At 54.1% G+C, this 25,640-nt stretch overlaps 1 protein-coding gene across 1 annotated transcript; it reads right to left on the bottom strand.

Annotated features, from left to right (window-relative positions):
- Positions 1 to 1,538: 1,538 nt before the first annotated feature.
- Positions 1,539 to 24,759, bottom strand: LOC116954808 (uncharacterized). Its single transcript, XM_032975638.2, has 9 exons — positions 24,672 to 24,759; positions 19,508 to 19,824; positions 18,486 to 18,617; positions 18,062 to 18,259; positions 15,137 to 15,300; positions 13,763 to 13,864; positions 12,541 to 12,927; positions 11,101 to 11,161; positions 1,539 to 8,433 (listed from the first exon to the last, which is right to left on the bottom strand). The coding sequence occupies exons 1-9, from the start codon at positions 24,752 to 24,754 to the stop codon at positions 6,815 to 6,817; spliced, it is 3,063 nt and encodes a 1,020-aa protein (XP_032831529.2). The 5' UTR covers positions 24,755 to 24,759; the 3' UTR covers positions 1,539 to 6,814.
- Positions 24,760 to 25,640: the final 881 nt, after the last annotated feature.

Genomic DNA, 25,640 nt, shown 5'->3' with positions numbered 1-25,640 from the left:
CCGGCACTACAAAGACCCCCAGGCTGACTGTGTCAAGTCAGCAACCAAAACCAACTGGTAGGCAACTCTTGGGAAAAATAAATTGTTGGTGTTCTCTGGGTACTGTGATACCCGTACTAGGGCACCACGGTTGTGAGATGTTAACTACCTCGCCTGGTATACCGATGGTCGTGGGTTCGATCCCGACCCGGATGCCTGCTGTATATTTGGAGTTTGCGTGCCTCTCTCTCTCTCATCTTCATCACAGTGGCTAGGAGATAACTCCCTTGCCTGGTGCACAGGAGGTCGTGGGTTCGATCCCGACCCTGACGCCTGCTGTATATTCAGAGTCTGCGTGTCCTCTCTCTCTCTCCCCATAGTCGCGTGGATTGTTTTCCAGGTCCTCCGTTTTTTTTCCCCCTCCGCGTTTAGAATCGACGGCACGCGTTTATAGTATTTGGCTGCTATAAATGTCCACGTGACGATAAGCCACTCCATTGATCTATCATTTGTGGCAACCAGGTCGCTTCTGAAAAAAAGCTCTATAGCAGCTCACTTGGGTCTTAACTGGTAAAATTTTAAAAAAATGTTTTTCATAGTTGAACTCGTTAATGAATTTGGACCCAACATCCTGATGATGACAATACCCCTCCTGACAAAAAAAGTCTTAAAGACTCGGTGATGCTTTCCTGCTCAAATATGTTATAAAAACCCTAAAAGTGTTATCCCTTTCAACAGCGGGCCCCAACCTTTTTGTCACCAGGAACCAGTTTCGTGGAAGACAATTTTTTTCACGTACCGGGGTGGGGGGTGTTCATCATTGGGTCTTTCCCCCTTTTCAAAGAAGCTCTCTAGCGACGTTTGTTACTCATTGTGGCTACGGGGTTAGCTTGTGGGCTTACTCATTGTGGGTACTAGGGGGTTAGCTTGTAGGCTTACTCATTGTGGCTACGGGGTTAGCTTGTGGGCTTACTCATTGTGACTACTAGGGGTTAGCTTGTGGGCTTACTCATTGTGGCTACTAGGGGTCAGCTTGTGGGCTTACTCATTGTGGCTACTAGGGGTCAGCTTGTGGGCTTACTCATTGTGGCTACTAGGGGTCAGCTTGTGGGCTTACTCATTGTGGCTACTAGGGGTCAGCTTGTGGGCTTACTCATTGTGGCTACTAGGGGTCAGCTTGTGGGCTTACTCATTGTTGGCTGAACCCCCGCTCCGGGCAGACGAGTGAGAGAGCCTAAGGGGATAGCCGAGGGCAGGGTCCTGTCATATTCAGTAAGGGTCAGCTGGAAGAGGGTCTCTCTCTCCTTGTCGCGGAGCGGTATTGGCTGAACCCCCGCTCAGGGTAGACGAGTGAGAGAGCCCAAGGGGTAGCCGAGGGTAAGGCCCAAATAGTACTCTGTGTCCGGGGTGAAGGACCGAGATAGAGTGAACCTACACTGGTGTGAGCGTAGGATGTCGAGTGTGACGGTGATTTAATAAACGGCAACAGCCCTTCTAGTATTCCTCGTCTCCGCGTGGTTCTACTGCACAATACGAGTATTCGACGCAACATCCGGGTGTCGTTTTTTTTCTCAACTTTTATTTCTTTCAGCAGTGTACAGTACAACGTCGCATATCCGACCTTCACCTATCCGTCCATGCATAAGTGCCCCGGTGAGGTGGATATGCGGGTTCGTACCGTAACACATTGAACAGTTATTCACCTGCTCTTGTAAAACAAGGTACGCTTTTGTCCACGTCGAGCCAAAATGAACGTGGGTTCGTGAGGTTTTAATATATTTAAATTGGATACATCTTGATTTATAAACAATATACACAGGGACTCCTCTACTTACGAATAAGTAAGGTTCCAGAGGTCTGCAAGTCGATTCGTTAGCACGTCCAACTTTACTTCTGTCGCTTCCAAACACATACGGCATGTACACTAAACACGGGGACTGGCTTTAAAAGTTGTACAATCTCCTGTAAATGTATATGGCACTGGTTCTTCACGTTCTGCAGATGTAGATGCCACTGGTTCTTCACGTGCTGTAGATATAGATGCCACTGGTTCTTCACGTTCTGTAGATATAGATGCCACTGGTTCTTCATGTTCTGCAGATATAGATGCCACTGGTTCTTCACGTTCTGCAGATGTAGATGCTACTGGTTCTCCACGTTCTACAGATATAGATGCCACTGGTTCTTCACATTCTACAGATGTAGATGCTACTGGTTCTTCACGTTCTACAGATATAGATGCCACTGATTCTTCACGTTCTGAAGATGTAAATGTCACTGGTTCTTCACGTTCTGCAGATGTAGATGCGACTGGTTCTTCACGTTCAGCAGATGTAGATGCCACTGGTTCTTCACGTTCTGCAGATGTAGATGCCACTGGTTCTTCACGTTCTATAGATGTAGATCCCACTGGTTCTTCACGTTCTACAGATGTAGATGCCACTGGTTCTTCATGTTCTGCAGATGTAGATGTCACTGGTTCTTCACGTTCTGCAGATGTAGATGCGACTGGTTCTTCACGTTATATAGATGTAGATGCTACTGGTTCTTCACGTTCTACAGATATAGATGCCACTGGTTCTTCATGTTCTATAGATGTAGATGCCACTGGTTCTTTACGTTCTGCAGATGTAGATGCCACTGGTTCTTCACATTCTACAGATGTAGATGCCACTGGTTCTTCACGTTCTGTAGATGGAGATACCACTGGTTCTTCATGTTTTGCAGATGTAGATGCCACTGGTTCTTCATGTTCTGCAGATGTAATGCCAATGGTTCTTCATGTTCTGCAGATGTAAATTCCACTGGTTCTTCACGTCCTACAGATATAGATGCCACTGGTTCTTTACGGTCTGCAGATGTAGATGCCACTGGTTCTTCACGTCTACAGATGTAGATGCCACTGGTTCTTAATGTTCTGTAGATGTAGGTGCCACTGGTTCTTAATGTTGTGGAGACGTAGATGCCACTGGTTCTTCACGTTCTGGAGATGTAGATGCCACTGGTTCTTCATGTTCTGGAGATGTGGATGCCACTGGTTCTTCACGTTCTGCAGATGTAGACGCCACTGGTTCATCATGTTCTGGAGATGTGGATGCCACTGGTTCTTCATGTTCTACGGATATTGATGCCACTGGTTCTTCATGTTCTGGAGATGTAGATGCCACTGGTTATTCACGTTCTACAGATATTGATGCCACTGGTTCTTCACGTTCTAGAGATATAGATGCCACTGGTTCTTCATGTTCTGCAGATGTAGATGCCACTGGTTCTTCATGTTCTGGAGATGTAGATGCCACTGGTTCTTCATGTTCTGGAGATGTAGATGCCACGGGTTCTTCACGTTCTACAGATATAGATACCACTGGTTCTTCACGTTCTGCAGATGTAGATGCCACTGGTTCTTTAAGTTCTATAGATATAGATGCCACTGGTTCTTCACATTCTATAGATGTAGATGCTACTGGTTCTTCACGTTCTGCAGATATAGATGCCACTGGTTCTTCACGTTCTAGAGATGTAGATGCCACTGGTTCTTTACGTTCTGCAGATGTAGATGCCACTGGTTCTTCACATTCTACAAATGTAGATGCCACTGGTTCTTCACGTTCTGTAGATGGAGATACCACTGGTTCTTCATGTTTTGCAGATGTAGATGCCACTGGTTCTTCATGTTCTGCAGATGTAAGGCCAATGGTTCTTCATGTTCTGCAGATGTAAATGCCACTGATTCTTCACGTTCTACAGATATAGATGCCACTGGTTCTTTACGGTCTGCAGATGTAGATGCCACTGGTTCTTCACATCTACAGATGTAGATGCCACTGGTTCTTAATGTTCTGTAGATGTAGATGCCACTGGTTCTTAATGTTGTGGAGATGTAGATGCCACTGGTTCTTCACGTTCTGCAGATGTAGACGCCACTGGTTCTTCGTGTTCTGGAGATGTGGATGCCACTGGTTCTTCACATTCTGCAGATGTAGACGCCACTGGTTCTTCATGTTCTGGAGATGTGGATGCCACTGGTTCTTCATGTTCTACAGATATTGATGCCACTGGTTCTTCACGTTCTAGAGATATAGATGCCACTGGTTCTTCATGTTCTGCAGATGGAGATGCCACTGGTTCTTCATGTTCTGGAGATGTAGATGCCACTGGTTCTTCATGTTCTACAGACATAGATGCCACTGGTTCTTCACGTTCTGCAGATGTAGATGCCACTGGTTCTTCACGTTCTACAGATATAGATGCCACTGGTTCTTCACGTTCTGCAAATGTAGATTCCACCACCTCCATCTATTGTACGGCAGTTGAACTTACGACTCTCGGTCCGAGCAGGCAACTGGACATATGGACAGCTTTGTTCCTATCTCTGAAAGTTCGTAAGTCGAATGTTTATAAGTAGAGGAGTCCCTATAAACTCAATTACTGTATTTGTACATTTTGTATAATAATAATAATAAACTCAATACTTATGCAGAGCAAACATCGATTGAACTCAACCGTTGACCAATTGTTTGGTGAAGCATCCAAGGTTGAAATGTTACCGCGTGAGTTTTCCTCCCGCGCCCTGTGCTCTGTGTCGCTCTCTCCGGTGTGACTTTGCGTCGTCTTTCTTCTTGTTGTGACCACGTTTCGTTCGGCTCACGCGATGTCCGACGTTTCGCACCACTGGCTGGGGAGGGGGGGGGGCGGGGGGAGGTGGGGGCTTCTTCAGGGAAACAGGTTTCCCCAAGTCCACCTACTCTACCTTAACATTTAATTTGATTAAATCGCTAAATGTCCATTATCCAAGCTTTAAAGAAAATATCAGTCTTGGAAAGTGCCTGTTAACGTTTGGCAGGATACACATTCCTATCTCTCTCTCTGCCAGTTATTGCCTGGAGGCAGTTTTGACCAACAGCCCAACCGCCCCCCCCCCCCCCTCATTGGTGACGACTTAAAACGGGTGGCAGCTGCTGTGGGCGTTCTTCACAAGTCTAGAAGCGACATCACCACACACACACGCACGTGTTGAGATGTCCCTCTTGATAAACTCCACGCGCAGCTCAACCTCCGGTCAGGTGCGGGGGACTTGATTGAGCGCGCGATGTAGTGTAGCGGGCACAACCATTATTGCCTGCAGCAGGCTCCTGAAAGCCTCTGTAACTTCTTCTGGAAGGAGCTCCCAGGACGTGGAGCGAAACGTCAGACGTCACGCCGTACAACACGCGGCACGACCGGCGAAGCGCACCGGAGAAGCGTCCATCTTCACATCCCTCCCACGAGCGGAGGCCGATGGCACGGTCTGCAAGGATCGCGAAACTGTTGTCCCGCAACCCTGCCCGAGTGAAATTACTCCTGCGGACAGCTCTCCACGTAAACGTAATATAATCTCAACTGTTTTTTTTTTTTACCAGGTAAAGGTTTGGCCCGCAAATGATAGCCCAACGAAGTGGCTTATCATCGCGTGGACATTTATAAGCAGCCAAATACTCTAAAGCGCGTGTTGTTGATTCTTCAATGTGGAGGGGAAAACCGGAGGACCCGGAGAAAAATCCACGCGACCACGGGGAGAGAGAGAGAGAGACATGTAAACACCAAATATACAACAGGCGTTCAGGGTCAGCATCGAGCCCACGACCCCCTGCATACCGGGCGAGGTAGTTAACATCTCGCCACCGTGGCGCTCACAGTATTACTGGGCTGCCAAGAACACGCCTCCTGAGAAGTGGCCAGGTAGACCACAGGTGGCTCACAGGTCAAAGCACTGGTGCAGCCACTGCCGGGATCCTGGGTTCGAATCTGTGTCGAGGCCGTGCACGACTAAACCGCGTTGTCAAGCGTAGGAAGTTGATGGCCCTGTTACCCCACGGACGTCACGGTTACATTTGGATTCGCTTCTTTGGTCGTGGATAAATGACAACTCTGAGAATGTCAGCTTTGGCCCCCGCCCTCCCCCCCTACAAAGTGTGGATAAGAAGTGACTTGAGATTTTCGGAAGTAGTTCTGGGAATGTCCCCTTCCTCACACCGTACACTCTGGCACGGGGGGGGGGGGGTGGTGGTGAATATGCGGAATAGCCGGTGCAGAAATATAATTTGCACGTGAGGTTTGTAAAGAGGCCAACCTGAGATTTTGCGTGTAAATAAATTTTCACCGTTTGGGAAAAAAACTAATTTGTAAATGAAAAAGGGGTAAAATCAAAATAGTTTTTTGTTAACAACATTCTGACCGGCTATTTTATTCAAGATATTTGTTTTTGCATTAACGCCAAATAGTGCGATGAATTTTTGGCCGAAATGGCCACATCGCTGTCGTGGGAATTATTACCTGATGTGCGCTGGCAATCACAGGACCGCGAGAAGTGAAGACAGGTGTGGCGGTAGGCCTTCATCCAGCAGTGGATAGACCACTGCTAATGACAATGGCGATCTAGCAGAGAGGTCATGCAATAGAGTTTGTTTCAATTGTCCTCGGGAATAACTTCTCTCCACTTCACAGATTTATAGAAAGTAAAAGGCGAAAGCGCAGCTCAAAACAATGTCTTGATAATATCACTGCTGGTAGAAAGACCTCCACTCGACCGTGCTCTTAGAGTAACCCCTCTAGTTTGTATTTGGCCTACTCTTCCACGCTGGCCATACGCCTTGGACATCGGTGGGAGTAGCCTCACGTTACCCCCGCCATCGACTTAAATGTGGTATGCCCGGTGATCCCGCCTGGGTGGACGGACGCGGTGCGGTGGATTTCAGAAACGTGCCCCATCATTCAACGATACGTGACGGCTGAAATCCCCCGCAGCAGGTAAGGGCAAATCACTTATCACGCGCGCGCGTACACACACACGCGCAGCCTACGCGGAAATCCACATCATGAACAGGTGCGATCCTTGGTGGTGGAAGATGTTGTTTATCCGGCCGCGGCTGCAGTCGAGCGTGAAGAAGAGCGTGGCGTCGGCCTCCACCGACAGGCTTCCCCGCAGGCTGATGGTGCTCCACTGGCTGCCCTCCATCACTCGCCCGCCGACCTGCTGCAGAAGGGGCGCGACGGGGCCCCGGCCTTGCAGCTGCAACGGCGGCTCGCTCTGCAGCCCGCGCAGCGACAGGCGCACCGTCTCGCACGAGTGGATCAGCCGCAGGTGGAACGAGACGCTCACCACGCCGGCCGCCGCCAGCCGGAAACGCTGGCCCGAGTGGCGCCCCTCCGTCTCGAGCAGCACTTGGCCCCCGTCGGGCGCCGCCACGGTCCGGAAGCGCAGGGCCTTGTTCCGCACGGCGCCGGTGCCCACGCCGGACTTGTCGAGGGCGGCCGAGAGGACGGCGGCGGCGGAGCGCGGCACCCACAGGAGGCTGGCGACGCTCACCCCCGACGCGTCGCCGAAGAGGCGCACGCTGCAGTGCTGCGACGTCGCCACGTCGAAGCTCAGCTGGTCGCCCGCTCGCACCTCCACGGCGCCGGCGGCCGACACGGCCGTGTCGCGGTAGGTGACGCCGGGGAAGTAGACGCGCGTCACCTCCTCGCTCTCGCCGGCGCTGCCGTTGCGGCTCACGTGAACGCCGAGCGAGTAGCCGTCGCGGATGCAGCCGTGGCCGACGGAGTAGAGCGCCTGCCGGTAGGCGAACTTGACGACGCCGGCCTCCGAGAAGATGAACGTCGCGCAGTCGTGGTTCGCCGTGATCACGTAGGGGTCCGACACCTGCGACACCTTAAAGGAGGGGCGGTAGTTGGAGTTGTAGTGAGCCGCCGTGTTGGTGTGCGCGTGCAGGGACACCGCCCCGGTGTCGTGCGACAGCCACAGGAAGCTGAGCGAGCCCGGCAGGAGGTCCGGGTGAGCGTACTCTCCGCCGCTGCGCTCGCAAGGCTGCCCGGGGCTTCTCAGGTAAACCGAGAACTGGTGGCCGGGCTCCAGCTCGGCCGTGGAGCTCAGGGACGCGCTCCGCCGGAAGCGCTTGTCGTCCTCCGTCGGCTCGATCCTGGCCGCCACGAGCTCGTCGCGGTGCCCGCCGCTGCGGTTCAGCCTCAGCGACACCTGCAGGAAGCCGCGGCAGCTGTGTTTGGCCGCGACGTTGAGGTCGGCCCACACCAGGCCGTGCTGCCCGAACGCGACGGATCGCCCGCCGACCACCTGGATTTGGGCGAAGCCGAGCAGCGACTCCGTCTCCCGGGTGGGCGCGACGCGCAGCGCGATCCCTTCGCCGCCCGGCATCAGCTCCGAGAGGTTGGCGGCCCTGTCGCGGGGCGGCGGCGGCAGCTCCACGGAGCCGACCCACGCAGCCGCCAGTTTGCCGGGGCCCGGCAGGCAGGAGGTGTCGGCGTCGGTCGTGCAGGGGCTCAGCATCAGCCCGTCGGGGCAGCCGGAGCACGCCTGGCACTCGCCCGTCTCGTAGCCCAGGTAGTAGCCGTCGGCGCAGAGCGACGACTCGTCGTCGTCGTCGTCGTGAGAGACGATGATGCCCACGCAGCGGTACCCTCCTGCCAAGGGTTGGGGGGGTCACAAAAAACAAAAGAAAAAAGATCGCCCGTGTAGCCTTTACAGACTAGGGGCAAGTGCTGTAAGTGAGCACCTATGGAGGCCGGCACGGCACACGAGGGGGTGGGTGGCCAACAACCACGATGTTTACACACCGCACCGGGTACTCATTTGAGGCTGAGTCGACCTAGGGGAAGCCCAGGACCGGTTCAGATAATCGTCACCGGTGTTGGCCATGAGCGGTTATCGAACCTCGGACGCCCAAGGTTCATAGTACAGCGTAGCGCTAACAGCTGCATCACGGGTCAGAGAGTGAAGGCACGGTGGGGGGGGGGGGGGGGGGGCGGGACGGCGTATGCCACTTTGCTGCGTGCGTTGCTCATCCGCCGACCCCACTCTTCATTGGGCAGTCCTCGAAGACGTTCGGTCGCCGTTGGCCATAGAAGAGGGAGCCGCGGTGGCGGTGCAACGGTCGGCGCGCTGGACGTGGAGACCGAAAGGTCGCAGGTTCGGCCTCCCGGTGAGGCAGGCGAAACAACGGTGCAAGGTCTCTCGTCACCCCATCCCCACCGCCTGTCCAGCAGTCGATCGTCACGTCGCATGTGGTGGGGTAAAGTGCGGGTAAGACTCTGACATGAGACTAATCGCACCTCCGACTAGCACGGTTGGCTACGTACGGTGCGAAAGAAGATCAAAGTACATACCGCAATTTCCACTGACGCGATTCGAATTAACATATTTGACAAAATAACGCCTCCCCATATATGTCCGTCCACATGAAATACAAAAGTGCGTGTCCGCGCAGCCAGTAGGCTGCGCAGCCTTTGGGAGTGCATCTTATCGGCAGCGATTGGACCGGTTTTTGACATTTGTTGTCTCATCAGAGAAGTCCGTTTATTCAAGCAAATTCCTTCTGGTGAACCGCCCCCGCAACAATGACCCTGCGTGTCTGAAATAGGTCTGAGTTTGGCGCGAAAGTAAATACGTAATACACAACACACGATAGTCATTAAAGTTTTTTTTTTTTTTACGTGTGGAGAGACAAATATGGGAAACAGATGTTGTGTGTGCATTTACATTCTCCTCAACCACGCATTGTTATAATTTAGTGTTTTATAATAATGTGTGTTCATTATTGTCCCAGTGACTATCCTAACGTTAAGTGAAATGAACGACCTCCCGTATACCAGCGAGATAGTTAACATCTCGCCACGGCGGTGCACAAAATGGCTTAGCCCGACGGGGGAGCCCGTCCACGTACAAGGACTACCTCTACCTACGAACGAGTTCGGTTCCAGAGGTACTGTTCATAAGTAGATTTGTTCGTAAGTCCAACTTTACTCCCGTCGATTCCAAACACGTTGTAAGGCATGTAGATGCCACTGGTTCTTCACGTTGTGCAGATGTAGATACCGCTGGTTCTTCACGTTCTGCAGATGTAGATGCTGCTGGTTCTTCACGTTCTGCAGATGTAGATGTCGCTGGTTCTTCACGTTCTGCACATGTAGATGCCACTGGTTCTTCACATTCTGCAGATGTAGATGCCACTGGTTCTTCACGTTCTCAGATGTAGATGCCACTGGTTCTTCACGTTCTACAGATGTAGATGCCACTGGTTCTTCACGTCTACAGATGTAGATGCCACTGGTTCTTCACGTTCTACAGATGTAGATGCCACTGGTTCTTCACGTTCTACAGATGTAGATGCCACTGGTTCTTCACGTTCTGTACATGTAGATGCCACTGGGTTTTCACGTTCTGCAGATTCAGATGCCACTGGTTCTTCACGTTCTGCAGATGTAGATACCACTGGTTCTTCACGTTCTGCAGATGTAGATGCCACTGGTTCTTCATATTCTGCAGATGTAGATGCCACTGGCTCTTCAAGTTCTGCAGAAGTAGATGCCACTGTTTTTTTACATTCTGTAGATGTAGATGCCACTGGTTCTTCACGTTCTGTAGATGTAGATGCCACTGGTTCTTCACGTTCTGCAGATGCAGATGCCACCGCCGCCATGTATTGCGCGGCGGTTGAACTTACAACTCTCGGTCCGAACGGGCAACTGGACATACGGACAGCTTTGTTCGTATCTCTAAAAGTTCGTAAGTCGAATGTTCGTAGCTAGAGGAGTCCCTGTACACCGAGCGCAGACCGCCACTAGCCCTGACACGGACCGGGCCTCTGATGATAGGGACTCTCCTCCTCTCGAGGAAGATGAATGTGAGATGTAGGAAAGAACCCTGGGTGTAGTGGAATGTTCCGAGGGTGGGTGGGGGGGTCTAGAACTTTGACCGTCCAGTCCCTGGATCCTTTATACCCCAAACCCGAGCCGACCCCAAACCTTACGGTCACAAATTTGGGGTCGCGGTTCTAGCATAAATGGCGTCTCGGTCTTACCGTCTCATTTGTATTGTCCCCCCCCCCCGCCCCCACCTCTACTCTATCACCTGTAACGGAATCACACGGAGAAACAGGAAGAGTTCAAACGTTTCACGAGAGAGCACGGACATGAGGGCAGGGGACGCCGTCGTCGAGACCGGCGAAGGGAAATTGCAGCGCGAGAGCGAGCGAACGAGCGAGATGGATGACCGCCACAAGGACTGGGGGAGACGTTCATCCAGCAGTGGATAGACAATGGCTGCCGATGATATGGTGGTGGGATACAGACCTGGCGTGTTCAGGCATTTCCCAGCGCAAAATGTTGGGTTCTCGGTGCATTCATCCTTGTCCTGTGAGCAAGGGAGAAAGAAAAGAAACATTGGCATCCTCGGAGAAGTCCGCTCTGGCCTCGCGTGTGCAAAAGGACCCCGTGCTTAAATTGAACTTCCTGGCCCTTCCAGGGAGGCAAATACATGAGTACATCGTGAATAAATATCCATTGTTGCCGAATGTTCAATGTTACGGCAAAAAACGCACAATTATGGTAGCCAAATGGGAAGAGCGCGCGCTCCCCCAAACACCGGGACGAATGGGCCAATAAATTGTCGAAAAATTGCCACTCTCGAGCGTCTAAGTTGTAAAACTACGGGTCAAGGGAAGAGGCGTACCACCAAACGTGCAACCCCCTTCACGACCTCTCTTCCAGTGGGCATTGATTCTTAAGAGCATTCATGGGGGGCATTTAGGCATTCCTCCGCCCTGTTTTTCTCTTCTCCTCCAGGGTTATCGGAGCTTAGGAAGGCACCAGGGAGTTGTCGCGTTTATTGAAACGGTTTATAGAACGTGCTGTTTAAGGCAGGTTTCCATTGCACCGTAAATCCGTCATGTTTGGTTAGTGCCAGAGTCAACTCCACCCTTCCAAATCCTCTGTGTGCGTGTACCGGAATCGTCTTGTTAATTAAAAAACTTTTGGACAAAAAATAAAATTTGTTTTGAACTTCCTTGACCTCCAGATGAGTTGTTTTTTTTTAAATGGGGACAGCAACAAGTGCAACATTTGCCCGCGGCAACAAATCGCGTTGACGCCGCACGGAGTTGCCGTCCTGCGGAAAGTTATACGGTGGCAACTTTTAAACCGACCGCTCTTCCTGCTCCTACCGCCAGCCTCTGCCAAAGAAACCCTCGTCACGAACGCAACCCTCGAACCCCGCGACCACCGGCTGCCAGGCCGCATGCCTACGACCCTCGAGGACGCTTTTCCCGCAACAGGGAACACACCTTCTGAGTAAACAGAAGGAACGAGGTGAGCGAAATACAGTGCTACCCAAACAGCGAGCCGCCGCAATTGGCAATTGATCGCCAGTTTCCACTCGCAAGTCATCGCCCTACCCCCGCCCCCCCTCCGTATTCCATTCGTTCCTCAGCACCCGTAGCTTAGCTTCGCGGTTTCGTCCGAGAAACATTTTCCCGCAACGTGCCTCAGCCTCCTCCTCCTCCATCCTCGCACTCCGCGCTTTCCCAAAACATCATCGGCTTGCCCGGTTCTTACCCCCCCCCACCACCACCAAGCCTACCCAGACTCCCCTCCCCCCCCTGCCAGATTCCAAATTGAAACCGCTCTCCCGCACGCGACGAAATCCCACAACCGCACGACCTGCTGCGACGCAGAGGTCGCTGGTTAGTTTCTTGACGTTGTTCATTTCTGCAACGCTGCCGATCGCCGCCCCACCTGGCAAATGCGGTCGGTGCTGCGGTGGCACGTCTGCAGCTCGGAGAAGCCCGGCTGGCACGACGAGCAACGGCGGCACTCGGGCGGCATCCGCTGGAAGTCGCAGAACTCCCCGGCGGCGCAGGGGGCGCAGTCCGAGGGACGCTCGCCGCCGTCTGCCTCGTAGCCGCGCCCGGCGTGCTGCGTCACCGCCCGCGGGCCCGAGATCGCCGGCAGGCCCGGCATCCCCGGCGGGATCCTCAGGAGGCCCGTCGCGTCCTCCGTTCCCGCGAGCGCCGGGTGGTGGTGGTGGTGGTGATGGCGGTGGTGCTGGGGTCGACCGGCGGAGAGCGGTGGGTCGATGGCCGGCTGCGGCTGCGGAGGCGTTCCCGGGTTGTCCTCCCAGCGCTGTCGGGTTGTTTTGACGCGAGGAGATGCCGGGAGGTGAAACACGAGGTCCGCCCGGGTTAGGCCGACGACTTGTGGGGCGACGGCGCCGACCTCGCAAACCGTCGTCGCGCGAGCTCCGGCCGCCAGCCCTCGCGGCGGCCGGAGCAGGCGGCACCTTTTGGCTCGGCCGTCGAACAAAGACGCCGCCCGTGTCGCTCGTGCCGCACACGCACAATGCGGTTGCCGCAAGTGAACCACAACACGTGGCTGATCGCTCGTTAAGGAGCACAGACCATCGGGCGAACTCCGCTCCATCCTCGCGGCCACTTTTTGGCGAACCATCGAACAAAGATGGTGGGGGCACTGCATCGCGCGCTTTCAGATGCGCTTCTGCAGCCGTCTGGATCGCTCTTCCTTCCCATTGTTAGGAAGCCACTGGGAGCTGTGAACTTTCAAATCGTCATCTAGATTGAAAGTAATTTCTTTAGAACTGATTTTGTGGTTAGTTTGTTGGCCATCCCACTGCACCTCCGATTAGCGCGGTTGGCTACGTGCAGTGCAAAAGAAGTTCAACGTACGTACGTACTAATGCATATGCACGTGTCAATGCAGAACGTGTGCACGGGCTAGCGGTGGAGGGATAGAACCGTACTCCGGTGTCCTGGACGTGAATCACAATAAACAGACGTTCGCTCCGCAGTTCCCAATGTCTAACAACAACAAACAACACTCCGACGGAGCCCCGGACATCATGCGTCGTCGGGAGTTTAAAGCGAGTTTCAAGTGGCCATGTCTGGGCCCCGCCCCGAACTCGGAACGTTCAACGCCGTGTCGATTTTGCGCCACTCCCCACCTTCGTGCCGTGCCGATGCTGGGTCCTCAGATCACTCTCTTGCCGCATCAGCCCCTCCAGGTTCGCGAATTGAGCGGCGAGGTGGCGCTGAGCGTCCAGCACCTGCGAGCGATTCATGACAAAAGCGAACTTTGTCCTCAACTCCCCAACGCAGAAGAAGCTTCCGGAGATCTATTAAATCTTCCTGTAAACAACAGCAGAATGAACAATGACGGTCTTGGGAGCAATGGAATTCCAGGTGTTTGGGGCATTTACAGACACACATGCTCACTGTGTCTACGCTGGGTCTGCGTCTCTCTGCGTGAAACTATGGGCCTCTGCACGAGCCTATGGGTCACTCTGTGAGTCGATGAGTCTCTGTGCGAGTCTATTGGTCTCTGCGTTAGTCTGTGGGTCTCTATGCAAGTCTGTGGGTTTCTACAGGAGTCTGTGGTTCTCTGCGCGAGTCTGAGTCTCTGCGTGAGTCTCTATGTGGATCCACTTTAAGCGATGGAATCCCGGGTTTTTAGAGCATTAACAGAGAATGAGAGTGAACCATGCGAGCTATTTGTCCTTGCTGCAATGCATTTTTGGTGTTGTTGGGCTTTTTTTTCATGACAACTCAACGCAAGGGGTGGGGGGGGGGGGGTCGGAGGTGGAACAGAAACCCCACGGACAACATCCAAGGCTCGGTGCATCAGGAGTTTAAAGAAAGGGGGCAGGGGGGATTGGGCTCTCTGCACCACCCAAGAGGGAGACCGCGAGCCTGGAAGTTTATACGGGGAGGGAAGGATGGAGGGCGGGGGAGGTGACGAACATCAATGGACAAAGGCGGAAGGGGTAGGGGGGAGAGGGAGAGAAGGAAGGGCGGAGGGGGGGGGGTGCGGCTTCTTAACCCTTCCCCGCTCCTCTGAGACGCCTGCCAAGTGGCATGGTTTCGGTGTCCCGTTCACCGCCGAGTCTCGGAACGCCGCGAGCGGCTCGGCGTTAACTTTACTGAGGGAGGTGCAGCGGCGGCGTCGTTTTTATAAAGACGACGCCGTTACTCACCGCGGAGAAGCGTGGTGACACGGCCGCCGCCACTCTATGATAGCGGGAGCCGAGCCGTGCCACACGGAACCTCCCGCATGGCATTGTGGGAGCCTCGGAAAACGACGAAGTTATTTTACTTCGCTTTTTTTGTTCTTTCCGGTTCCGTTCCAATGACCCGTACACCTACGTGCACGTCATCGGGACGGAATCGGAAGTAAAAAGTAAGAAAAAAAAAACCGGCGACGTTCACGCGTAGCGTCCATCGGAATCGGGAAAGGGGTTAAACATTTCCAGGGTCATCGGTCCCGAACGTCCAGCCGCAGGCAGGGGTAAAGGCGGTGCCAAGCGAGCGGGCGCCGTCACCTGCTGCTGCTGCTGCAGGAGGCGCATCTGCTGCTCGTTGAGGCCGTGCGTGATCTTGGCGGCCGCCTCCACCTGCGTCTGCACCAGCGCGAGCAGCTGCTCCTGCCCGTGCACCAGGCGCAGGTGCAGGACGAGGGCATCCTCCGAGGCCACCTCGTTCTCGCCTGTGGCGCAGTTGGGGGACGGAGCCGATGGTGCGAAGGAACGGGGAACGCCCGTCGGGATTACAGAAAGGATAGCGCAGGCCACCACGGGACAATCGTCTCAACAACAACAACAACGCACGGAAAATGTGCATTCAAACTAAACTGTGTTTTTTATTTTTTTATTTTACCAGGTAAGGCCCCACTGAGCTATGTAGCTTTTTGTCAGAAGCGACCTGGCCACAAATGATAGCTCAACGAAGTGGCTTATCGCGTGGAAATTTATCGCAGCCAAATACTCTGAATGCATGATGTAGATTCTAAATGTGTAGGGGGTGGGGGGGGGGGGAGGCAGAAACCGGAGGACCCTGAGAAAAATCCACGTGACCACAGGGAGAGACAGAATGCTAACTGCAAATATACAGCAGCAGGCGTTGGGGTCGGGACCAAACCCACGACCTCCTGCATACCAGGCGAGGTAGTTAACATCTCCTAGCCACTGTGATGATGATGAGAGAGAGACACGCAAACTCCAAATATACAGCAGCAGCAGGCGTCAGGGTCGGGATCTAACCCACGACCTCCTGTAGACCAGGCGAGGTAGTTAACATCTCCTAGCCACCGGCGGCGCGTTATTTATTTGAAACTTTGATGTTAATTATTTAACTATAACCCTCCACCACCTGATAGGGCCAATAAAATGAAAGTTCTTCAGCAAACACGAGAGGAATCTTGACAAGTAGAGCGATGCTGGAGCTTCTGGTGAACTCCTGACGATGCTGGTTGTAATCTCCGACGAAAAAACGCCGTACAGAGTTGTCAACATTTTGCTTGCCGTGTGAGACGCCTTTGCAATCGGTATCTATTGCGGCATTTGAACATCTTAAAACCTCCTTATTTATTGCCCAGAAAGGCTGAAGACCATTCTTATTTTATCATCATTTTGATACTGCAAAAAAGGTACCCCATAGATATGTTTAGATTACAATTGGGTGGATTAAAAAAAAAATTTATTGGCAAAAAATTGGATCTTGCTGCACTGCCTTAACTGCACACAGCATCCACCACACCTGTTTGATGCACGTGATGGTCACCCATCCAAGCACTATCCAGGCTCATCCCGGCTTAGCATCCGAAATGTAATGGATCGGGTGGCTTGCGGGTGATTTAAGACACATACTGTACACATTCTTCACTCATCTTCGGGGGGGGGGGGAGGGACACTTTCACCGATGAGACCTCATCAGTGTGAGTGAGGAGGGCCCCGCCACGCATTATTTGAAACCATTGCAGGGTTTGTGACAGCAGCAGCACCACCACGGTGACGATGATGATGATGGGGATGGGTGTTGTCACCGTTTGTGTATTGTCAGGGGGGGGGGGCGCACTAAAGGCCATCAGGGGCCGCCAGTGGCCCCACGGGGGGCCTAGCAGTGAACAACACTGGCCTGCATGATTATACAGAGCAGTGGCACAAGCGGTGGTTTGTACAACTGTGCTACAGAAGCCAGCGATCCAATATAACCTCGCTTTATACTTTCCGTTAAGAGCGCCTTTCACTCAGGGGCGCTGGGCGTAGCTTAAAAACACGGTGACGGAAGAGAACGATTTAGATGGGGGGTGGGGGGGGGGACGGGGACGTGCCAGGGTTGAGCAAGGGATGACTGTGACAGAGGGGTAGTTAGGGATCACGAGAGGGCAGGGGAGGGACGGGAAGAAGTGGAGGGGCCCAAGGAGGGGAGGGAACAAGAGAAAGAGTTCAATTCCTGACGACGGCGAACATGGGCGGCGAGCGATATCTGGGAGCGATCCTTCACTGTAACCCACGCGGACCACCGCGGGAAGATGGAGCGGCGACGCCGGCTCGCGTTCAGGGTATCGCGTGGCTGCGAGACATGCCGGCGGCGTGGGGATGCCTTCATCTCAGCAGTGGAGAGACCATCGCACCGCCGGTGCACGGTGGTGGAATTGAGGAGGGCTCGCAACTCGCTGCAATGCTTCAGAACACCCTGTGCCTCGACTGACGTCATCACGGAAAAAAGCCACGTGTAAACATTTTAAATTCTTTTTTTTCCCTCCCACCACCCCCCCCCCCCGCCCCATGTTCTCCCTTCGAGAGTTCAAACGCACGTTTGGGATGGCTGCACGCCTCCAGCTCTGTCTCTTTAATCTCTGAGAGAGAGCGTGCGAGCTGCTTAAATGGAAACAAGCTCCGGTGCTCCGGGCTAAAGATTCACCTCCTAACCTCCCTCCTCCCCCTCCTCCTCCTCCTCCCCACCCCCTCCTCGTCCACCGCAGGGATTCCGTGAATGTTCCCGAATCAAAAACCGATTCTCTGATATTTCCGTAAATGTTTGTATGATGATTATCATTGCGTTTGTTCAAACAGATAAGGCCCTCGCTGAGTCTCATGACCCTTTCTCGGGAGGATCTTGTCAAGTTTTTTTTGTGGCAATCGCCACGGACGATTCCGATTGGCTAATGTTGCGGCTCATTTTTTGCAAAATGGCAAACGTTTGGCCTTTGACACCAGTACACAGTGGCCTGCTGTTTTGCGAATTACATCGAGGGATCTGTAAACGTCCGCTGTGAAGCGCACGGCGGCCCACGGTCCCGCTCTGGTGACCGCAGCAGTCACGTTGCTGGCCGCTGCCCCCTTCATTTTACGTCGACGAAGGGAGGCCACCGCGCCTGCCAGTGCCCCGTCCGGGGCAGTTTGGCGCCGAGGCCGCTCGGGCCTCTTAACCCCCCCACCCTCACCGTGCTCACGGCGCGTCCTCACCGGGCCTCACGTCACACATGAGCGTGACCCCCGGCGATCCGGTGGACCCCAAGTCGGCGGCGGACGAGGCCGACGAAGCGGAAACGAGCTCGGCGTGCAGCCCCGGCAGGAAGCGAGGGGGTCCGGCGGGGCTGCCCCCGCTGCCCCCGCTGCCCCCGCCCGTGCGCTGCCCCTCCGCCCTCCGCGGCTGTTCAGCACCTGCAGGAGAATTCGCAAAAAAGCACCGGCGCCGCTGTCAGCGAAAAAGGCGCGCAAACGCCCGCCGTGCTGGTTTTGCTTCTTCGGCTTTTATTTTTTATTTTTTCTTCAACAGAGCAAAAGGGGCGAGAGAAGGAGAGAGAGAGAGAGAGAAGAGCAGAACCGGAGGTTTACTTAGTGTAAGGTCGCACTCACGGTGAACATGACGACAACTGATATTCCCCACCTGCTCTCTCAGCGCCGTGTCGCCGTGTGGGCCGTGCCCGGCTCTCCCTCCAGCGGAGCAGACACTCGATGCCTTTGCAGGTTCCAGCGGCAGCGAGATCGTCGGCAGGGTGCGGCCAGCTGCCCGCCGACTCTGCGAAATCACGGCAACGTCGGCATTCGGGGCTGCGCTTTCAACGAGCGCTATGAGGCCGTGCCCATACTGAGGTCGTGCACACAAAGTGCTTGACGCCAAGGCCGTAGCCATGGAGTCAACATTGGGTGGGGCCAAATCTTCCAGGGGGGTCTGGGGGTCCCAACCCAGAAAAAATATCTAAATTTGAAAACTCATTTCCCGCCAATTCCTGCCTAAAATATTTAAAAAATCACATGGGATGGATTTTTTTTTTTACAATTATGTCTAATAGTGTATTGTATTACATTGCTCTGTTTTTACTTTTTTTTACCATTTCTTGTTTCATCGTATGTAATGTTTGAGATTAGGGATTAATAAAGTGCAACCATAACCACAATCATATAAACAGAAATCTATGCATTGGTTTATATGAAGACAAGTCCAGATGTGGCCAAGGTTTAGCAAATTGTTGTTTATATTTACATAGCATAGCAATTATTATTACTTACTCTTTGGTTCTTTCGGTAAAGTCACGTAGGAATAAAATAAAATAAATCACGACGTTTCGGGCGCAACACAAGCGTCCGTAATCAGGTGGGAAAGCGTGGCCTGCATCAGCAGGGTGACTTTACCGAGAGAACCAAAGAGTACGGATTCCTGCAGTCACGAAAGCTTCAAATTAATTATTATTACCTTTTATATATTTTTATAGCAATATATTGGGGAGGACATTTTGGGCATATTTGAATATTGGGGGGGGGGTGGGGGGTGGGGGTTGGAAGCAATCAAGGGGCGAGTTTCTCAAATCGCCCCAAGTGGCGGTGCCGCGTCCTCCGCACGCTCAATCGTTGCCCAGTCTGGCACGACAAAATCTCGGCCGGCGATTCCGGGGGTGGTAAGAGGCTCACCGCGGCCGTGAGCGGTGCCCTCCAAGAAGACTGCTCCGTGGTGGTACGGGGCGTGGTGGTGGTGGTGGTGGTGAGCGGCGGCGGCGGCGGCGGTGGTGGTGGTGGTGGTGGCGGTGCACTCGGCACCGTGGCAGTGGGCCGCCGGCTGTCTCGGCTGGGGGCAGTGGGGGCCCTGGCAGGGATTTCTTCCCTCCGATGGCCACGGCATGAGCAGCAGTGGCGGCAGGAGCAGCGGCAGCAGGCGAACCATTCGCAGAGTGGGCACCGCCACCTTGGGCATGGTCTCGCCACCTCCTTCTCCTCGCAATAGTAGCACTCTGCAAAACAAAAAAAACAAAAAACAGTTGGAGAGAGGGCGGCGGGGTGGTAATTGAATTTTGTATCAGGCCCTACTTAAAACCACCAAACTATTTTTATTTTAGCAGGTAAAGCCCCACTGAGCTGTGTAGTTCTTTTATTCAGAAGCAACCTATCACAAACGCTAGCACAACGAAGTGGGCTCAACATAATCGTGTGGAAATTCATAAGCAGCCAAATGCTCTAAACGCGCGACGTCGATTGTAAATGTGGAGGGAAAAACCGGAGGATCCGGAGAAAAAATCCACGCGACCACGGGGAGAGAGAGAGAAAGAGAGACACGCAAACTCCAAATACACGGCAGGCATCAGGGTCGGTATCGAACCCACGACCTCCTGCCTACCAGGTGAGGTAGCCAACATCTCGCCTGTGGTATGTGAAGTTCCGCCTCCAACTCTTCTCCGCTCTCTGGCCTCTCTGTGTGCTGTGACGGTGGCCCATTGTGCAAGACGTCCTCTCTTGTTAAACTATGTCAAGGCCGCGGCCGTGCGAACTGACGAATTGGCTGCCACACCGGTGCAGATAATAGAACCTGGTCCGTGCTCACAGCCGGTCATCGGCAGCGCTGCTTAGAGCTGGAACGATTCGTCAATTAAGTCACGCAATCAATTCAACTCTGTAATCTGCAATGAAGAGGGGGCATTGCTTGAAACATCACCGATATATATTTTAGTTTTCTCCCCTTTATGGCAGACTTCATGTGCCGCACACACTGCTCACTCAGTGTCACAAGAAATTGCGAGTTGTTTTTGTCCATGGGTAGATGACTCGCCCCCCCCCCCACGTCCCACCCCCCCCCCCCATCGAAGGCAGGAAACCCCCGCTGCAAGCCACGCCCAGCGTGACGCGGCCGACGACGCGAACGGCATCTTTCCATCACAGCGCATCCGAGAGCGTTTCTTTCCCAGCTATTTCCGCGTCACCCGAGCCTCGTCGATCGAACGGATCATTGGAAGAGCGACCCATTGCTTAAATAATTGAAATGGCGCAGCTACGTCGAATAATAATAATAATTCAAATGTACAATGAGGCATTCCATCCCAGGATCCCAATGCGCAACGCATGAAATGCGGGAAACAAAAAAACTGAACCCGGTCGGCAAACCGAACGAACGAATGAGAGAAGGCCACTTTCAAGAGATGAGTTATCGAAGCGGACTTCAATATATCCGACTCCGATTGCCTGCTTTCAAGCGGCAAGGCGTTCCACCGCTCCTCGTGGATGGGGGAGAGCAAACGGATCGGGCCTGCGCAACCGGTAGAATGAACCCTCTCCGTATCCCGCGAGAGTTTACATTCCTTTAAACGGCTCGCGAACGCAGAATTCGCGAACGCAGAAACCTCGTTTACAATGGGTGGTGGGAGGGGGGGGGGACGGCATGACGTTCCCAGTACGAGTTGGGTGGGGGGGAGGTTGGTGGGGAAATGATAAATGTTTAATAACAATGACTACAATGAATAAAAACAAATATGTGTGTTTGTATTTCCTTTGATGACGATGATCATTTGACGACGACGATGATGGTGGTGATGGTGGTGGCGGGGAGCGGTGGTGTCGTAGCGGCTAGCGCTACGCTGCGAACCCAGCCAACACCAGGGACGATTATCTGAACCGGTCCTGGGCCTCCCCTAGGTCGACTCAGCCTCGAATGAGTACCCGGTGCGGTGTGTAAGCATCGCCACTGGGGAGACAAAGGCGGCTGTGGCGTTGTGTTGGCCACCCCACCCCATCCGTGTGCCGTGCCGGCCTTCACAGTTGCTACGCCAACAGCACTCGCCCCGACAGCTACAGGGCTGCGCCGGGGATCCTTGTCTTCGGTGAAGAATTCATGGAGGATGACTCGTCGGGAAGAAGCAGCGGTGCTTTGCTGACAACAACGCCACGCAGTTCGTCGTCACTTGAAGCGCCCTGGGCGAGCGAGCGAGCGAACGAGCCATCTGCCCCCGCAAACGCTTTTTTTTTCCCCTCGATTGCAATCCTCGAGTTCGTTTTGAACGTAACCTCACGGTCGCCTCGTTCATACCAAAAATGTGGCAAAAGGGGTCGGGAGAAGGGAGGGGGGGGGGGATGTCTCACAATCCGGAATCGTGCCCAAGTTTTATACCCGCAAAAGTTGGATACTTGGAGGTGTTTTTTTTACGCGGCCTGTCCTTTATTTGACAGATCCACCGCCCGACGAGACCCTCCCGCTAAGCTTTACCACGTTGGTAGTGCGGATGTGTAAACACGGGGAATTACAGATCGCCGCCGCGCCTCCGATCAGCACGGTCGGCTACGTACGGTGCGAAAGAAGTTCAGCATACATTGGCTCACGCAGAGACCCATCAACTCACACAGAGTCCCAAAGACTCACACAGAGGCTCTTAGACTCACACAGAGGCCCATAGACTTACACGAGGACCCATAGACTCACACGGAGACCCATAGAGTCACACGGAGACCCATACTCACACGGAGACTCATAGACTCACACAGAGACCCATAGACTCACACAGAGACCCATAGACTCACACAGAGACCCATAGACTTACACGGAGACCCATACTCACGCAGAGACCCATCGACTCACGCAGAGACCCATAGACTCACGCAGAGACTCAAACTCACACAGAGACTCATACACTCACACAGAGACCCATAGACTCACACAGAGACTCAAACTCACACAGAGACTTATAGACTCACACAGAGACCTATAGACTAACACAGAGACCTATAGACTAACACATAGACTCACACAGAGACTCAAACTCACACAGAGACCCACATACTCACACAGAGACTCATAGACTCACACAGAGACCCGTAGACTCACACAGAGACCCATAGACTCACACAGAGACCCATAGACTCACACAGAGACCCATAGTTTGTTGTCCTTCCCCCCGCACCTCCGATTAGCGCGGTTGGCTACGTACGGTGCGAAAGAAGTTCAAAACGTCGCAGCGTACGAGTCAACGGGCAATGCTGAAAAAGACACCGTGCATATACCGTGAGTATTCAAAGTGCCACGCGTGTTCCCTTATTGTGTTTATTCAACGAGTAGGATAATATTCGTCTCGGGATGTCGCGCGCTGCATTGAGAGACGAGGGAAAGAAGGTCAGCGAGCGGGGTTACAATAATGACAACTATTGCAAAAACGTGACCGCCACATTGTTGACTCTTGCCCAGTGTCTGATCAGCTCGTGACAGCACCACACGACCACCAAAGTCATCATCCCCCGTGGGAGGGTTCGCCTCCGCCTCCCCCTCGGTTTGTCGGCAGCCAGATGTCGACGCGGCAACGCATTATTGAATCCATCCGTGCGGAGCTTCGCGTGCAACGCACTCGTTATGCACCCACGTGGGGTTGTTTGTTTTTTGTTTAGTTTGCTTCATCTCGACATTCGCTCAGAAACGTTTCGCAAAGCACGCGAGTTGGTGGTAGCGCACGACCCTTTAGGTAATTTGCGACTGAGATTGTTGCGTTTGTTACCGCGTTACTCGTGGGGAGGGGGGGGGGGACTTTTTTATTTATTGTTTCCCCTCCGGGAGTTAAAGAGAATAATGAGCGACGCTGTCGTGCGAAAGCGACAACGCAGAGCACGCATGCCCGTCATACGTTGGGCGCCAACGTTCACGCAACGTTGGCATGTCGTTGGGACCAACGTTGGGCCCAACGTTGGTTACCAATGTTGCGGCAAAAGTTGTCCCGACGTCGCAGCACACAAAACTCCTCGCAACGCTCCGGGGCCCGGCTGGGGGGGGCCCGACTCCACTTGGGAGATGCCCCCCCCCAATCTGTGACAGCTGCGGCCACCACCACCACCCCCCCCCAATTTGTGAGAACTGTGACCACCACCACCCCCCCCCCAATTTGTGAGAACTGTGACCACCACCACCCCCCAATTTGTGAGAACTGCGACCGCGACCACCACCCCCCCCCCAATTTGTGAGAATTGCGACCACCACCCCCCCCAATCTGTGAGAGCTGCGAGCACCACCACCCCCTACCCCCCAATCTGTGACAACTGCGACCACCACCATCACCACCACCCCCCCTGCCCCTCAATCTGTGAGAACTGCGGCCACCACCACTCCCCCTGCCCCCCAATCTGTGAGAGCTGCGACTACCACCACCACCCCCCCCCCCAATCTGTGAGAACTGCGACCACCACCCCCCCTACCCCCCAATCTGTGACAACTGCGGCCACTACCACCCCCTTGCCCCCCAATCTGTGAGAGCTGCGACCACCACCACCACCCCCCCCCCAATCTGTGAGAGCTGCGACCACCACCACCCCCCGCCCCCCCCGTCTGAGAGAACTACGACCACCACCACCCCCCTGCCCCCCAATCTGTGAGAGCTGCGACCACCACCCCCCCAATCTGTGACAGCTGCGACCACCACCCCCCCCCCCTGCCCCCCAAAGGCAGCGTTCAACAACAGCGCCCATCTCCATTCAGCAGCGGTGAAGCCCCTCCGGGCGGGCCACATTTGGTCTCGCTGTGCTCGTAATTGATGCCAGACGCGAGCGGCATCACACATTGGGTGGGGGGGGGAGCGGGAGGCATCGGGGGCCGAGGCCCCAACAGCTTCTAATTCGGCGAATTAAAACTTATATACATATAGAAAATGAAACCATCCCCCAAGGGACGCGAAGCCACGAGCCCTCACTGTACCAAAGTCGAGAGTCGCTTGCAAGGAGCGTGATGGGTAAGGGTGGGTAAGGGAGAGCAGGGGTAGCGAGAAAGTTGTCGGTGCCGCTGAGACGGGGAGCGGACGAGAAGGGAGTTACCGAGACGTGGCGAGCGGAGTCCGCTTACCTGCCCGGGATGAGCGGCTGCCCGGAGCGACTGAGAGGAGGGCAGAGATTTGTGTCACGCACAGATCCCTCCTCCCTCCTCATCCCTCCTCCTCCCTCCTCATCCCTCCGCCTCCCTCCCTCCTCCCTCCGCCTCCCTCCTCCCTCCTCATCTCCCGCCCTCTCCCCTCCTCCACGTCTCCTCCCTCCGCTCATCTCCTCCCTCTCCTCTCCACTCCCCATCCATCCATCTCCCGCCCTCATCCCTGCTCCTCATCTCCCGCCCTCCTGCCTGGCCCCTCCTCTACCATCCACATTCCCTCATCCCCTCCACCAAATCTCCTAAGCTAAACGAAATGTTGCGTGTAATGTTACCAGGTAAAGGCCCCAATGAGCTGCTGTGTAGCTATTTTTTCAGAAGCGACCCTGGCCCACCATCATCATCACCACGTGGAACAAATCGGAGGAACCGGAGAAAAATCCACGCGACCACAGGGTGAGAGAGAGAGAGAGACGCAAACTCCAAATATACAGCAGCAGGCGTCAGGTTTAAGATCGAACCCACGACCTCCTGTGTACCAGGCGAGGTTGTTAACATCTCCTAGCCACCGTGATGATGATGAGAGAGAGAGACACGCAAACTCCAAATATACAGCAGCAGGCGTCAGGGTTGAGATCGAACCCACGACCTCCTGTGTACCAGGCGAGGTTGTTAACATCTCCTAGCCACCGTGGGGGTGTCAGGGTCCGGGGTGGAACCCACGACCTCCTGTATACCAGGCGAGGTTGTTAACATCTCCTAGCCACCGTGGCGCCCCACTGCCCTTATCCTTCCACCGCATCTCCTCCCTCATCTCCCACCCCTATCCTTCCTTCACATCTCCTTTCCCCAGCATTCCATCTTCTCTACAAACACACACCACCAGTGGGGAGCGCCGCCACACCATTTTAAACCATTGGTTGGGGGGATTTGACTGCACCACCACCACGA

This window comes from Petromyzon marinus, chromosome 56 (assembly GCF_048934315.1).
Source record: "Petromyzon marinus isolate PM22_M1 ecotype Great Lakes invasive population chromosome 56, UKy_Petmar_22M1.pri1.0, whole genome shotgun sequence".
NCBI lineage: Eukaryota > Metazoa > Chordata > Hyperoartia > Petromyzontiformes > Petromyzontidae > Petromyzon > Petromyzon marinus.
The sequence above is the reverse complement of the archived record's forward strand: the minus strand, read 5'-3'. Positions and strand labels throughout refer to the sequence as shown.

What these genes read in the sequence shown, in the direction of transcription:
- LOC116954808 (XM_032975638.2), bottom strand. Translation starts at nt 24,754, where the DNA reads ATGAGGAGGGAGGAGGGATCTGTGCGTGACACAAATCTCTGCCCTCCT. An exon ending in CATGTGTGACGTGAGGCCCG is followed by an intron (nt 15,301 to 18,061) that starts GTGAGGACGCGC and finishes ACTGCGCCACAG; the next exon opens with GCGAGAACGAGGTGGCCTCG. An exon ending in GAAATGCCTGAACACGCCAG is followed by an intron (nt 8,434 to 11,100) that starts GTCTGTATCCCA and finishes AACCCTTGGCAG; the next exon opens with GAGGGTACCGCTGCGTGGGC.